At 34.8% G+C, this 14,201-nt stretch overlaps 2 protein-coding genes and 1 long non-coding RNA gene across 3 annotated transcripts in view; 2 read left to right on the top strand and 1 right to left on the bottom strand.

Moving 5' to 3' along the window:
* LOC116170103 overlaps positions 1 to 2,657 on the top strand; it is a 173,242-nt gene extending 170,585 nt beyond the window's left edge. Inside the window, exon 12 of the mRNA XM_031486297.1 lies at positions 415 to 2,657. Coding sequence (XP_031342157.1) covers positions 415 to 1,209 — 795 coding nt within the window. The 3' untranslated portion in view covers positions 1,210 to 2,657. The remainder of the gene's footprint in view (positions 1 to 414) is intronic.
* A 1,558-nt stretch (positions 2,658 to 4,215) lies between these two features.
* LOC116170942 (zinc finger CCCH domain-containing protein 28-like) lies at positions 4,216 to 10,760 on the top strand. The gene is made up of 3 exons (XM_031487523.1): positions 4,216 to 4,779; positions 5,737 to 5,821; positions 7,305 to 10,760. Exons 1-3 carry the CDS (start codon positions 4,669 to 4,671, stop codon positions 7,481 to 7,483), a joined length of 375 nt encoding a protein of 124 aa, XP_031343383.1. The 5' UTR covers positions 4,216 to 4,668; the 3' UTR covers positions 7,484 to 10,760.
* LOC116170943 lies at positions 10,435 to 11,311 on the bottom strand. Its single transcript, XR_004145347.1, has 2 exons — positions 11,137 to 11,311; positions 10,435 to 11,074 (listed from the first exon to the last, which is right to left on the bottom strand). It is a non-coding gene; the product is annotated as an uncharacterized LOC116170943 (long non-coding RNA).
* Positions 11,312 to 14,201: the final 2,890 nt, after the last annotated feature.

Raw genomic sequence — 14,201 nt, 5'->3', positions numbered from 1 at the left:
TACAGTCTGTATACGAAAGCAAAGATCATACTACAAGTGGAGTATGATATTTGAAGAAAGTATGTAACAAAGATATATTCTTTTACTCAAAGTAAACGAATAACTTCAGACAAAAACAATAATGCACACATCAAGATCTTAAAATAGTCATTAAAAACGCGTCACTTAGAATTATTTTATTTTGAGTTTATTTGTGTGAAAAACATTTTGTAGCAAATTAGAAGTATTAAAAAATGGAATAATTTTCAAATTAGGACTATACATTTCTAAAAATCAGATCGAATCCAATACATTTTACGGAGATGTAACATGTACATACCTACTACTTGTCTAATTGGCGGCACGCATGCGTTCGTCACAATAACTGTTTGCGTATCTGCAGGGCGTTCAATTGTATCATGGATAACTTTTTAGGCCTTCCCTGGCATGGTGCCATATAAACGACCTGCAGCTGACAAATCAGGAGTGCCAGTCTATCAACCTAACGCAACTACATACCAGCAACTTATGCAGTTGCAACAGCCGTTTGTGCCCGTTTCATGTGAGTACTCGGCCTCTCCCACGCCAGCTCCCACCTCAAGCGCTTCCCCTGCCGCCGCAGATATCCAACAAGTTCCTCCCACTTCCCAAGTATCGCAAGTAAAAGAGGAGGATTTAATTCCTCCCGTCTCTACGCCGGTTACATTACCCCCACCCCCAATACCCGATCCCGCCGCATTGGCCAAAGAGGTTGCTCAGCAAAATTACGCCAAGGCAGTAAAGTTGGCGGCAGCTAGTCAGTCTTTAGCTGCGAGTTCTTTGAGTCACTTGAATCCGTTAAATTACACAGGTGTCGCTCTCAACAAACAGGCTGTGGGTATACCAACAACCGCGAACATTCAGCGGTATCCAACGCTGCCTCTAACATTAGGCGCCGCAACCAACCTGAATATCGGTATACATCCGTATGCTCTTACGCACACCAATTTGTTAAATATGAGTAGACCACCATCTACTTTAAACTATCCATATTCACTGATTCGGGCGCCCTACCCAGCTACGACCACACCTCAGCTTTTAACACCCAACTTATTAACGGCACAATACCCGGTATCCGTTGCCGCGACGCCCATAACCAACGTTCCTCCACCAACTCACATTGCAGCGGCCGCCGCACAAAACAATAACAATACGGTAGTACAACCGTACAAAAAATTGAAAACCTCCTAGAGTGAGTAATTGTTCATGTAATTCGTCTATCTTAACAACATAATCGTATGTCCTGTTTTGTCATTTTAATATTATAATAATATAAAGTTGATATATTATAAATTGTTTACATATAGAAGTCTAGTCAAAATAATAAAAAAAACTATTAGTGGTTATGAATGGGCGTGCGCTGAGCGACCCCGGACCAAGCGAGTGCCTAGTGCTTGTGATATCCTCACTCCCGCTGTATGCACCGCTATATAAATCCGCCCCCCCTAACGCCACTTTAAAATATTAATAATTTTATATAATTGCTAAGAATTGTTGTATTTGAGGTGAAAGTGGTGATAAATTTGTTAGTGTCTTGCATGGTGGTTTTGTACACATTCTTTTTCCTTAAACAATCCCTAATCCTCTTTATCGATAGCATGGTAGATTTTAGTCTTGTTAGACAGTGCCATTATTGTAGGTACAGTCTGTAGTTGTAACTGACCCAAAAAGATGCCGTGTATGTCACAGCCGCGTGTCTTGCAATCTCCGTGTATGTGTTAGTCGAAACTTTGCATGTCTGGGGCTTTAAATACGTGTTCTGCATGCGATTTTAGTACTCATGACGTTAACTTTTTTGGTTTTAACGAAATACACTTCTTTTTGGGTTGGGTTATTTCACTTGTCAATTTTTTTTATTCAGTACTGACCCTACTGATTTCTGTTACTAAGTACCTCTTTTTTTTTATTATACTATTAGCCTCATAATAATTTGTCTTCCTGGGTTTGATCTCAAGCACTTAGATTTTACGTGTTGTACTTCTTCACCAAGATTCTTTATTTATTTATCTTCCCACTTTTACTACTACTGTTAATCGAGATAGGCTAGTGCATTTTGTCTTAGAATAGAATTTGTGATGTAACTATTGACAGTTTGAAAGGAGCTGTCGTTTCTAGAATTATTTCATCGGAAATATAAACTGCTTTATGTCATTATCAAAGTATTTTATGTTGTGACGCTTCTTTGTATTGAATATAATTAAATATAGATAATGTAAACTATTGTAAGTAGGTATTCGTATAATGTTGTGTAAAATTGCATTTCTAGTATACAGTTTGATAATAGGCTAGGTATTTGGAGATGTGGCCATCCTGCTAAGCTAGTATGTTAGTAACAACATTGCTGCGGTTGCATAGCTTACGCGACGCACACACATTTAAACTTCTTCAATGTCTTATCACTAGATCGCGTAGCATATGCAACTGTGCGTAATCAGCTGCCAGCCACCTTCCATCTTGACTCACAATAATATAGTGCCTTGGGCCGCTGATCACGCTTATCGCAAAAGGTGTGGGTCACGCTCGCCACTTAGTGTGACAGCCTATATTCCTATTTATATTATTTACTGTACTATTCTAATCCAGAGGTGTATGTAATTATGTCACAGCCACTGTTTGTAATAATAATGCTTGAAAATGCATGATATTTGTTTTATTAATCATTGCTTCTTATTGGATTGTCTTATACCTCGTCCATTAATTTTTATACCCAGAATCACACACGCTACTACAAGTGCTCAAACTTAGCTTCTACATTACCAAGTGTTTACCAAAAACATAGTGAATTTGCCTATAGAAAGTGTTATTTTACAGCTGGCTTTTTTATAGTAAACTTTCAAATTTATTTGGCAGGTTTCTGCTTCCGTTCTGATTGGATACTTGAGCAATGCGCATCTGCCCATTCTACTATAATTATTTAGTTTGGCAGTATGCGTACTGCGCAGGATTTCTTGTAGGTAAATGTGTAAAGCATTTGTATACCATTTTTTACTAATGCAAAGTGAACATTGTGTTTTAAACTGCTATGGTGCTCTTCGAAAGTTGTAGACCAACTTAACGGCTATATAGTAATCATACAATTTCTATGTACTTGTTTGATTATCTTGCTAGATACTTTTTAGCTTGTAGTAAGTACAATTTCATTGGAGTGGAGGTAGTGCAGTATTATTCGCTTGTCTTGTGATTTACACTCTTTGTTTTATAAGTTAATGCTCTCTATTCCTAAGGTGTTATGTTTACAGAAGCAGCCATACACTAAATGTAGAAACGCAGATTACTCAACACGTAACGCTTTTCTTATTAATTAATAATACCTTATTGTTATTTTACAGTACCTACCGCACTAAGGCTTGTGTTACTTAACTCAATTTACGCAGCAGACAAACAGTATTACTCACAGTTACTAAATTGTACTTTTACAGTAAAGTACTAACCAATCATGCTATTTTCAAATACAACAATCAATATTTTTTTCTCACTCATCCTTCAAAGTTAAATTACATAAATTAGTACCGACTGAATCATATGCACAATTTGAGTACCTTACTTTGTATACAACTTTTGATAGCATTGTATTCAGAAGGATTCAAGTGGTAATTCTTCCAAAGCAACTGTTTATGTAATTTAATGCCTCATCAAATATGTGGTCATGCAGAGCTGGGCAAAATACTGCTTAACAACTGAGAATATGGTGCGCCCTAAATTAAAAATTAAATAAAATGTCATATTAATGGTTATGTTCGGTAATATCTTCCAAAAGGGAGTGTATTGTATTGTAAAATAAGATATTTACAATTTAAAGTAAGGCCCAGCTCCGCCCTTAATGTATAAGTAGTTTCAAATCATCTGAAGCTTTGCATGCAGACTTTCTTTAAATAGCATTTCTGTTAATTCTAAACATTAACACCTACTGTATACGCTTACAAATCAGTTTTGCTTAATTTTAATCGTTTAATTTTGTGAAAAATTGGATAAACTCGATTAAGAAGATCCATCCTTTTTGAATGTTTAAATAAGACATCTGTTTCATTGAAAAAAATAAAGTACGCAATTGGTATATGTTTTTTTTATTTTCAGAATGCATTACAAAATTGTATGTTTTCTGTACTGCATCCGCATAGCAAGGATGATACATTCATATTTATTGCAGTTTTACTAGAATTAGATACAGTTGATTTAATTTAATTTGCTTTTTTTTTTGTTTCATGCTTACCTCTGGTTTGGTCTTCGTGATGTTTCTATTTTAACAAAATTTTATTTCAACTTTTAATTTGTGCTATATATACCTATATTTTTGAATCGCTGTTTTGGTTTAATTTTGTACATTTGCTGTTATTGCGCACTAATGGTGTGCATACCACTTGTGGTTTTGGGTTTACCCACCAACACCACGCAAATGAATTGTATTGTGTTACACATCTTCCACTCTTCACTATACATCCGTTATTTAAAAAAAATTACGCTTACCTTTGTACAAACGAATAACGATATACGCCTTACATTAACTGCTGTGTATATTATTTAAAATTCTTAAAATACAATAACGTAAAAAAATATGCCCGCACGCTGTCTACTTCACATGCAATTGTAATGGTGTATGGTGGGTATATGTACTGCTGTAACGTAATGTTATCGTAATGCTGATTGGCTGCGATGACGTTGGCTTGCTGCACTGCTGGTCGCTGCATGTCGCCGGCCCTAGACAATGGCCCGCCTGTGCCCTCAAACGCCCCTTTTGTGATCTACACTGATGACCATGGACAGGTATAGACTGTATGTTGAAATTCATGTTTGCTGTACTGCGCTAGAGTTATCAACACCTCCGAAATGGTATTTATACTTAAAATATTTTGAATTCGTGGATACAGCTCACATGTTAAAAAATTGTTCTATTTATTAACTGATGAATTTAACAAATTTTTAACAATTTGCATCATCATATCAAGTTCATCATATCAATTTTAAGTAAGTTGCTTCCTTACTGTGTGTAATATGCTGATGCAAACATTAACATTCTAAATGTCTTTTTACATATTTAAAGTGCATATTGAAATACTAACTTGACATCATCACTGTCTGATTGCAGCATTAATTTTTTGATGTTTATTAATGCTTTTAAAACAGTTTAGTTATTTTTACGCTGAGTAGTAGTTGTGCTTAAACTCCTTTTTTTAATAGCTAAAATGCCGTACAAGTTATTAACAAATAACTTATATGGTATTTTATGACTAGATCTTCAAACATTCTGCATGAAATCCACCGCTATATTTGCCAACTATTTATTAACACTGCTTAATGGTTTTGGTCTTCAACATATTTATATCACTTGTTAAGTCCAGCTTTTTTTTGCAAATATATTGTAATATTTTTTAAATTAATACCTTAAGTGTATCTACGATGTAAATAGGACATATAAGATAAAATGTACTAGCAAAGTAGTATTGATTAGTATTTTATTAGTTATGCAGAATGCTTGAAGTTATAAAATTTTTCTTAAGCGACATTGGTAGAATTGGAATTCTTTTAATTCATCAATTAATTGGCATGTTTTAGTAATATAACACAGGATTTTTTAAATTATAGACGTACATGTTTTTCCAAAATACTTACTCCTGTGTGACAATACGTGTGAAAAAAAATTTATGTACGCTAATAATTAATTTCTAGTTTTTCGTGTCACTGTGCAAGCATCTCACTAATTAAACTGATTTCACGTTGCAGTTACTGGACACCCTCCAGGTGTGCCAAGATTTTAATCGAGGCCTCTGCAACCGGCCGGCCTGTAAATTCGTACATATTCAGGATGGTAAGTTTATTAGAATTAATGTAATTTAAAGTCGAAAAAGACGTCCTTAGGTTGCTATTGTACAGGGTGTCCAATTACGAGCTAAATTTGTTCTTATATGGGAAACTAAACTGAGTAGATTTTTGAAAATTTGTACATGTAGATATTCATTGACCCCTTTTCTCCTAAAATATTTTTAGTTTTGTGTGAGTTACGATTATACTGCAAGTTGGCTCATGCTTCGTTACTTCAAGTTGGTTTTTTTAAAAAGAGAAAGTGCTAACGAGAACCGCCCACTTCCGACCGTTTAAGCTACAGAAAATGAAAACGAAATTTGCATGATTTCGCTTATTTTTAGGAAATTGATCCTAAAGTACAACGACTTTTATTTTTTTAAGGGAAACCCATGCGTCTAACAAAGAAAAACCAGAAGATCAAATTTGCTCAAAAATATATGACGATTAAACAAATAATTTTTATTTGAAGAGAATTGGACTTTAGAGGTGTATTCTCAAAAGTCCTCTTAATATACAGGGCATTTCGAAATCTTGTTTTGGGTTACAAAAATTCAGTACAAAAAAACTATTTCACTTAAGGTACACGTCCCAAATATCAGCCATGTCCTATTTATCGGCCAGATTTCTACACTTTGTATACGTGTTGTAAAGTATCGTCGAACCATTGAATTTATAACTATATAGTTAATTATATATATATATATATAGTTATATATAAATTCAATGGTCGAACCTCGGTATGAAAATATGGTTATATATGGAAAAAAGCCATTTGAAGTGCTCTTTCATACAGTACTTGTTTCATTCTTATAAGTGAAATACGTTTTTTGTACGGAATTTTGGTAACCCCGAATGAAAAGTCTTGTATATGAATGCAACCAGTATATTTTTTGTACCCAAGTGGAAGATAGCCAAGACAAGCAATTTTAAGCTATAAGAACAAGATGATCCTATTTCAAACCATTAAAATCTTCTTGCTGACTATGACGTAACAGAATAAAATATAAAGGATCATCAGTTTTGATATATTAAAATGCTCCCATATGGGAGAAGTGGTTGTTGTGGGTAATTTGATCTGAAGTTTTGGTAAAATGAAAATAAAAACCTTCGTTCGCCCGTCAGCTACTGGCGCAATTGGACTCAACTGTTGCTGATAGTCTCATTATATTTCGGACATGTCAATCAAGGGAACTACTTAGACCTTGTCACTCTTTCGTACATATGCTACTTGTTAAATGTGTGGCGCAGTGGCGTGGAATCTCAAATGCGGCACTAAGGGTCCCTGGTTCGAATCCAGGTTCAGGCATGAATATTTGTATATGTATAGTCATGTAGTGGGTTGGGCTGGTTAAGCAGCCCTTGGCTGAAACTCCGCCCACTTAAAAATAAAGCCCAAAAAAAAGTTAGTCTATACCGTCGCATAAGCACTCTTGATATTTCAATTTCCGAATTTGAAATCAGTGTAGCTAATTGTATTTTAATTTCAGGAGATGGGGTTGAAGTGGTGGACCAGCGAGTGGCAGTATGTCGTGATGCTGCAACGGGTAAGTGTTCGCGCTCCGTCTGTAAATACTATCACATCCCCATTGCGCTGCCACCTGCGCCCATCATGGCTGCCCTAGCCTCCACCCTGCAGCAGTCACAACGACACTCACCAAACTGTTGATTTATGTCAGTTTATATAGGACTTTATAATATAATTATTGTAATAGTCATTTAATGACAAAAAATGTGTTAGTTTTTCATTGATATAGCATAAGTAATAAGATACTGAGTGAGAATATCAGCCAGGCTCTGTGTTGGAACAAAAATAATTTTTGTATCGTGTACTAATTTGTTTATAATGTTGATAAGGATAACTCGTTATTGGGCTTGTACAGAGCCACCCCATTTATTAATTTTATAGTATTTAATGTATCGGGGGTACAACCCAGACAGTGGGCCATTGAGTCACAGTAGTCGACGAGGGAGATATCTCTTTTTTAAGTTTTATGTTTGTGATGATGTTTCTATTTTTATTGTTTTTATATTTGCTGTGATTTTGAAGACGTTAAATGTTAGAAATGAGACGTATCTATTCTAAAATATTTTTAATTCGATATTTTATAAAAATTACTTGCGTAGTGCCTGTACGGTTTTATTTGGAGTAAAGTGTAACTAAACCTTGGGCTACCAATCGGTCTAGTCAAAAATCGAGTAGTTGTATAATAATATGTTCGGTTTATTGTAACTCGATATCTCCCAACTTAAGTGCCACAAGTGTATTTTAAATCGAAAATGTTCCTGAAAAGCATTTAAGTAAGTTCCACAGTGTCTGATGGTGTATGGTATTAAAGGGTAAGATGCGATTACGAGTGTACGTCGAGTGTATGCGTAGATATAATAATGTATAAAATGATAGAATCCGTCATGTTATAATGTGAATAGAGTATAAGTTTTAATGTATTCTCGTTAATAGTTACTTTATTAATTAATTACGATAGCGCCTACAAAGTTTTTGTAAAATTACACGAACTAAGTATGAACAACTTGTTACAATAGTATGTAAGTTAGTATCAATCTTCCCTTTAATACCAACCTAAGAGCTTCCAGAGTCAGAGCACGGGTCTCTGCTTTGCTTGCGCTATTGTTTGCTAAGTCAGCTCTTTCTTGGGTTGCGCTATTTGTGTGCCCCTGCAAACCTTTTGCAAATTTCCTATTTATTTTCTGTTAATGTGTATGTACAAGGTTACATTAGTAAAGGGAACTACATTGAACCTTCAACCATTTCTATAATGCATAGAAGACACACACACACACAACACACAAATCTGAAAATTCCTAAACGTCGAATCCGATTTCATGTGCCTTGTACATGTGTATTACAGGTTGTAGGAAGTTATAGAAATAGACACTTGCAATCAGTCTTGTAATTGTAGCATGTAGGTTAGTACAACCTAGAGTAACTTCCCTAACATATAACTTTATATTGTTACGCATGCCCCCAAATTGGATTATTCTCATTCTATACTTAATATAGTTAGTGATTAGCCGTTCCTTAGCAGATATTCCATAATTAATTCTGGCGTCATGTAGCTCGAATGCGATGATAGAAGGGAATCATTATTTCTCCAGCTTTTTACATTTGCTTCGAAATGTCCTTTCCGCTTTAACGTTCAGATGAATTCGTAATGTCGAAACTTGTGTTCTTAGTACATAATTGAGGGGTGTAAAAATAATGACTCTGATAAAACTGTGGCTTCCATTTGTTACTTCGACATCTAACTAAATAAAAATTTATAAGCAAAAATACATCCACCTCAATTACCTACTCCAAAATTTTTCGTAAATTCTTTGCACAATTTTAGAGATACATATTCAATAGGCTTTTTATAGTGCTTTTGAACCTCTCTTATTTGGCCTTGCTTAGTGCAGCTGTTGCTATCGTGCTCGCTAGCTTTGCTGACAGAATATAAACTAACACTTGTTTGATGTATTTTAATTTAATTATTGTTGTATGTTACTGTTTTATAGGTATTTATTTAGGGAAAGTCAGTTGTTCAAAATTTCATTAGTGTAGTTTATTTAAAATTGATATATTATATATTTTTATATTTTGTGTAATGTACTTGTTCGTTATTTCTGTTGTACTGACATCCCAGTTATGTTGTGAAAAAGTTTTACTCCGAGTCATAAGCGATCTGTACTCAGATCTACACAACAAGCTGCCCGTCGTAATCTAGTTGTTGTTATTGAAATATTTTTACATCTGGTAAAATTATCTGAATCGAAGAGAGTGAAATCATATTTCGACTGAGCCACATTATTTAACCGAAAAATCTGTAATTATTGCAAAAACTGTTTTTAAGTAAAAAGGTGTGTAAATAGTGGCTCATTATTTTTTCATTTTATCAACAACAATTTTGTGATATTTTAGTAATGATTGTTATTTAAGTCGTCACATCACAAAGCAAGCAGCAAACTGTTTGCTCTATCTGACAGAAAGTAAAATAATCGACTTTTGCCTTCTGTCAGTTCTGTTAAAAGTGTTACCATTTATTAAACACTGATTATGTTAAACGATGAAAAGGTAATCAGCAATTTAATTGCTCAGTGTTTATTATGGTAATGCTTTCTTTAAGCTACTTGTATAGTAATACAGTGACTAAGGAAGAGGTTATTCAAAAATACGGAGAAAATAATTAAATAACGAAACTATATTTTGTAAAGATATATATATAAAATTACAATTGTGCGATATACATATAAATATATATTATATATTATTGATTCTTGAATATTAATCGTGTAAATTAAATTAATATAGAAAGGTGTGCATGATAATTACAATTCATAATTATGTGTTTTCTCCTTGTTATTGAATAATGGTCAAGCGTGTAGGAACCCTCTTTGATTTGGGGCCTTGTGATTTATTATTACTACATATTAATACAGTCTTTTTCTCATGTAATAATATTGATATTTAAGTATTGTAATAAAATTATGAATAAAATAGAGTATCGTTTAATTGACACAAATATTTATAGTTTATTGAAGTATGTCGGCCTTTTATAGTTCCTACGCGCCTGTCTTGAATTGGTGAACTAATTTGATAAAGTGTGTGATTATCTTTATTGGTTGTGTTATTGTTGCCGACATTACTTGCCTAACTTTCATTAGTGGTTGTGTTAAGTAAACAATGTGCCATATCTGCTGTTAGATTATGTATTCCATCATCTTAATCAAAACAATGTTAAGTATCTTTGATCTGCTCTAATGTAGTCAGACATTTTGTCAAATTTTTATGTTCACTTATGTCTTATAAGACATGATGATTTATTATTGATATATTATTGATTATTATTAATTATAAGAATAAACTAATGATGTGATGATGATCATCTGATCAAACAAAAAGGGGTTCAAAATCCCCATTTTCTGAATATAGTAGAGTTAATAAACCATTATGTGAATCATTATTGTTTCCAATGCTCCAGTTTATTTATCTTGGGAAGTAAACTATTCTCGTACATTCTTTCTAGTATATTCCGTATGGTGGACATCTACAGAAAATGATAAATACTAATCAGATTTACAGCTTGTCCTGTTAAACTCGATACTGGTAAAAAATTAACTGATGTGGAACAGAGATGTAGATGTATCTATAGTTACGGTTCCTGCAGATTCTTCATTCATTACTTTTCGTTTAACCTTTGACCTTTCTCCCATCTCAATAGTAATGATCCTCTAACGTCATGATCCTTTTAATGTCAAATATCTGAAATGGCCTCTACAAATGACGCAGTGGACACACAAAGCAATAAAGGATTATATACCTACTTTTGTGTTTGAGTAGTTCAGATGTTTAGGCCAAATATTACTTAAGGTGCGTTTGGTCTGTATAGAATCACTAAATCTTGCTGAAATTTGCGAAAGCCTTTTCACAAACTACAAGCTGTTCGCACTATTGGTCCCCTGTTCATTTCCATTGTGACCATGATATATACCTATATAAACCCTTATTTTCAAATAAGATTAAACTTTTATTAGTAACGTTAAAAATTAATGAATAATAAATAATTATTACAACTCAAAACTAAAACATAAGTGCCTCAAAAGGTGCCTGGATAATTCTAACAACATTAAAAAATACACCTCTTGGCTCCAATACCACCACATAGGTAGTAGGTATAGAGACTGTTCAGGTAAATGAGATCTAACCATACGAACGTCTGTTGTGTAGTGCTAAAGTCGTCAAAATGCAATTGGTGTACCATATCTTTTACAAGATCCTGTGCAACCAATTGCGATGTGAGTAAACTATTGTAATGTGAAACTGATTTTAAATGTCGAAAGGCAACCAACAGGATGGCTATAGCATTGTTTAAAAACAATGGCTATAGACTGAGGGATTGATACCACCGTGTGTAGCATAGAAATTTGGTATAACGTTTCTTTTAACCTTATGAATTTGAACAGTAGCAAAGAGTATATAACGTATACTCTTTGACAGTAGTCAGTAGTTGATGGGAGGCGTAAAGAAGTAAATATGCTTATTTGCGATTCAGATTTAACAGTGGGACCTCTGGTGGCAGCACATTGTAATTATTAGTGACGGTATAAGACCGCCATTTTGTTTATTAACTGTGGCCAAAAGTAACCAATATTGTTGATGCTTTGTTTATTCATTTAAACAATGACTGTAGTTTTTACGGTTGTAAAAGAAAAAATACGCTTACTGAAATTTCATTTGCAATCAATGTAATTAAACTTTAAAGAGCAAGAATAGTTTAAAACGCCATGTTATCAAGGTAGGTACCTACTTTCAAGATTTTAAATGTGATCCAGTGGCGTAGCTAGGGTTCTCTGGGCCCAGTGCGGATCCAAATTTCTGGGCCCCCAAAGAAATACGAAATATGTGTGATAACCTAATGGGAAACATTTAAACAAAAATAAGCTATATTTGGTTTAGGAAATTTATTTATAGCGTTTTGTGTAAAAAAAAATACATTTAAGTTCTATAAACTTATTTTACGTGCTTTCGTATTAGCAAAATCGGCAATAACAGAATTGAAATCAATCGAATCAGTAACTTCACGCTCAATAGATAAAATTGCAAGGTTTGACAATCTCAAGTTGCTGGCGGGCGTCCGTAACCGAACTCCAAACACGAGTCACAACAAAGCGTGCGTAATATTACAGTTTTGTCGTCGAGTCACATTGCACTCAGTGCAGCGGTTTTGTCAACTGCATAAAAGTAATGAATAGCATAGAACATAACAGAATGAATTACGAAGGCCGGCTTGTTTTAGCTCATTTTTGATTAGCTTAAAAATGGTCAGAACTTACAAATTTACTTTCTTTATTTTATTCGTATTGTAAGGTGATTTATAAATTCGGGTTCGATTTATATCAATATTTATTAAACAAAACTAAAACACTATAAAAACTGTACAATTTATATGCACTATTTATATTACACACTTCGCAATTTATATCAGATTTTCGCGCTCAATGTTTCGTCCGTACTCGAACTCGTTCGGTAGTAAAACTGACTGCGATGTTCGGTCCGCAACCATTTATACACGCAAGCAATGTAAGTCGAGAACACTCGCGTCATTACCAGATAAGTTTCGAATATTCCTATACAAATCCCGCTATCGCGCGCCAAAGGCGACGTCACGTCTGGAGCGTTTCCGTTACAGTATTTCTGCAAACTATCGATCAACCACAGATTTTCAAAAATGTTGCATAATTTTTGTTATCCCGGCCGCGCGGTTACACGGATGAATTATAGGGCCCCTTCATTTCAGGGGCCCGGTGCGGACCACCCTAGCTACGACACTGATGTGATCTTGTGCCATTATGAAACCAACAGTAAGGATGATTGCGGAAATCGCCGTCTAACGCATAATATTTGCAAAATCAGACTGAACAACGCAACCACAATAAGGACAATAAGTTAAAGCATCATCGTCTATCCCAGGAGTCTCCAAACTACGTCCCTCGGGCGAAAGCCGGCCCGCAAGCATCAACAATTCGGTCCGTTGCACTTGCACTTGAAAATAATCAGTATTTATATAGGTAGATACAAACAAGAGATGGCGCTAGCAATAGTCTTTCAACATTATTTCAATATAAATTCCCATCATTTGATTGCTAACGAGGTTTGTAAGTATGAATACGGCTGAAAATATGTCGATACGTTCTGGCCCTCGGGAAATTGAGACCATTGCTGGCAAATAATTTTCCCGGCAGGCGGAGTTTTGCGCCGTAGACAAGAGATGTGGGTGCAAAATCAGTCATCTGCCGGAGTTGAGCAAAGGCCCAGAAGGATAATAGGTAGCAATTCTACACATCGCTCGGTTCTGTACTTAGCCCTTGATCGTAGCGTCCGATAGAGGTGTTTCGCTTTACCGTTCGCCATGCCGTATTTCGGAGATGTTCGTTTCCAAAAGGGTCCGGTTTATTTCAGCAAAGAGAACAGACTCAAATTCCGCATCTTGCAATCCATCCGCTTAAGAAATGGCTTGCGTGTATATTCTAGGTTTGTAGTAGGGATGTAACGGAAGTGGTTATATCGGAACCGAATTCGGAATCGGAGTTTTTAAATTTGGTTTATCGGAACTGAAATCGGAATCAGAACCGTAAAAAAGAGACATGTTACATCTTAAACAATACTAATATCATTGAATATCCAACTCTGGATATTCAATGCTAATATGTAAATAGATCAAATAAAATGACTCGGAAAGAAGCAAATTATACAACCACAAGTGAAAAGGTAGTCAACAGAAGGCAAGAGGTGAGGAAGGTTGTCCGCGCGACAAGTTTAAACCAATGAATAAAGAATACCAGGAAGGAGAATATCAACAATATACGTGCGACCGCGATGGCTTTTGCAA

This window comes from Photinus pyralis, unplaced genomic scaffold (genome assembly GCF_008802855.1).
Source record: "Photinus pyralis isolate 1611_PpyrPB1 unplaced genomic scaffold, Ppyr1.3 Ppyr1.4_LG5, whole genome shotgun sequence".
Taxonomy (NCBI): Eukaryota; Metazoa; Arthropoda; class Insecta; order Coleoptera; family Lampyridae; genus Photinus; species Photinus pyralis.
Note: the sequence above shows the minus strand (reverse complement) of the source record. Positions and strands in the feature narration are given on the sequence as shown.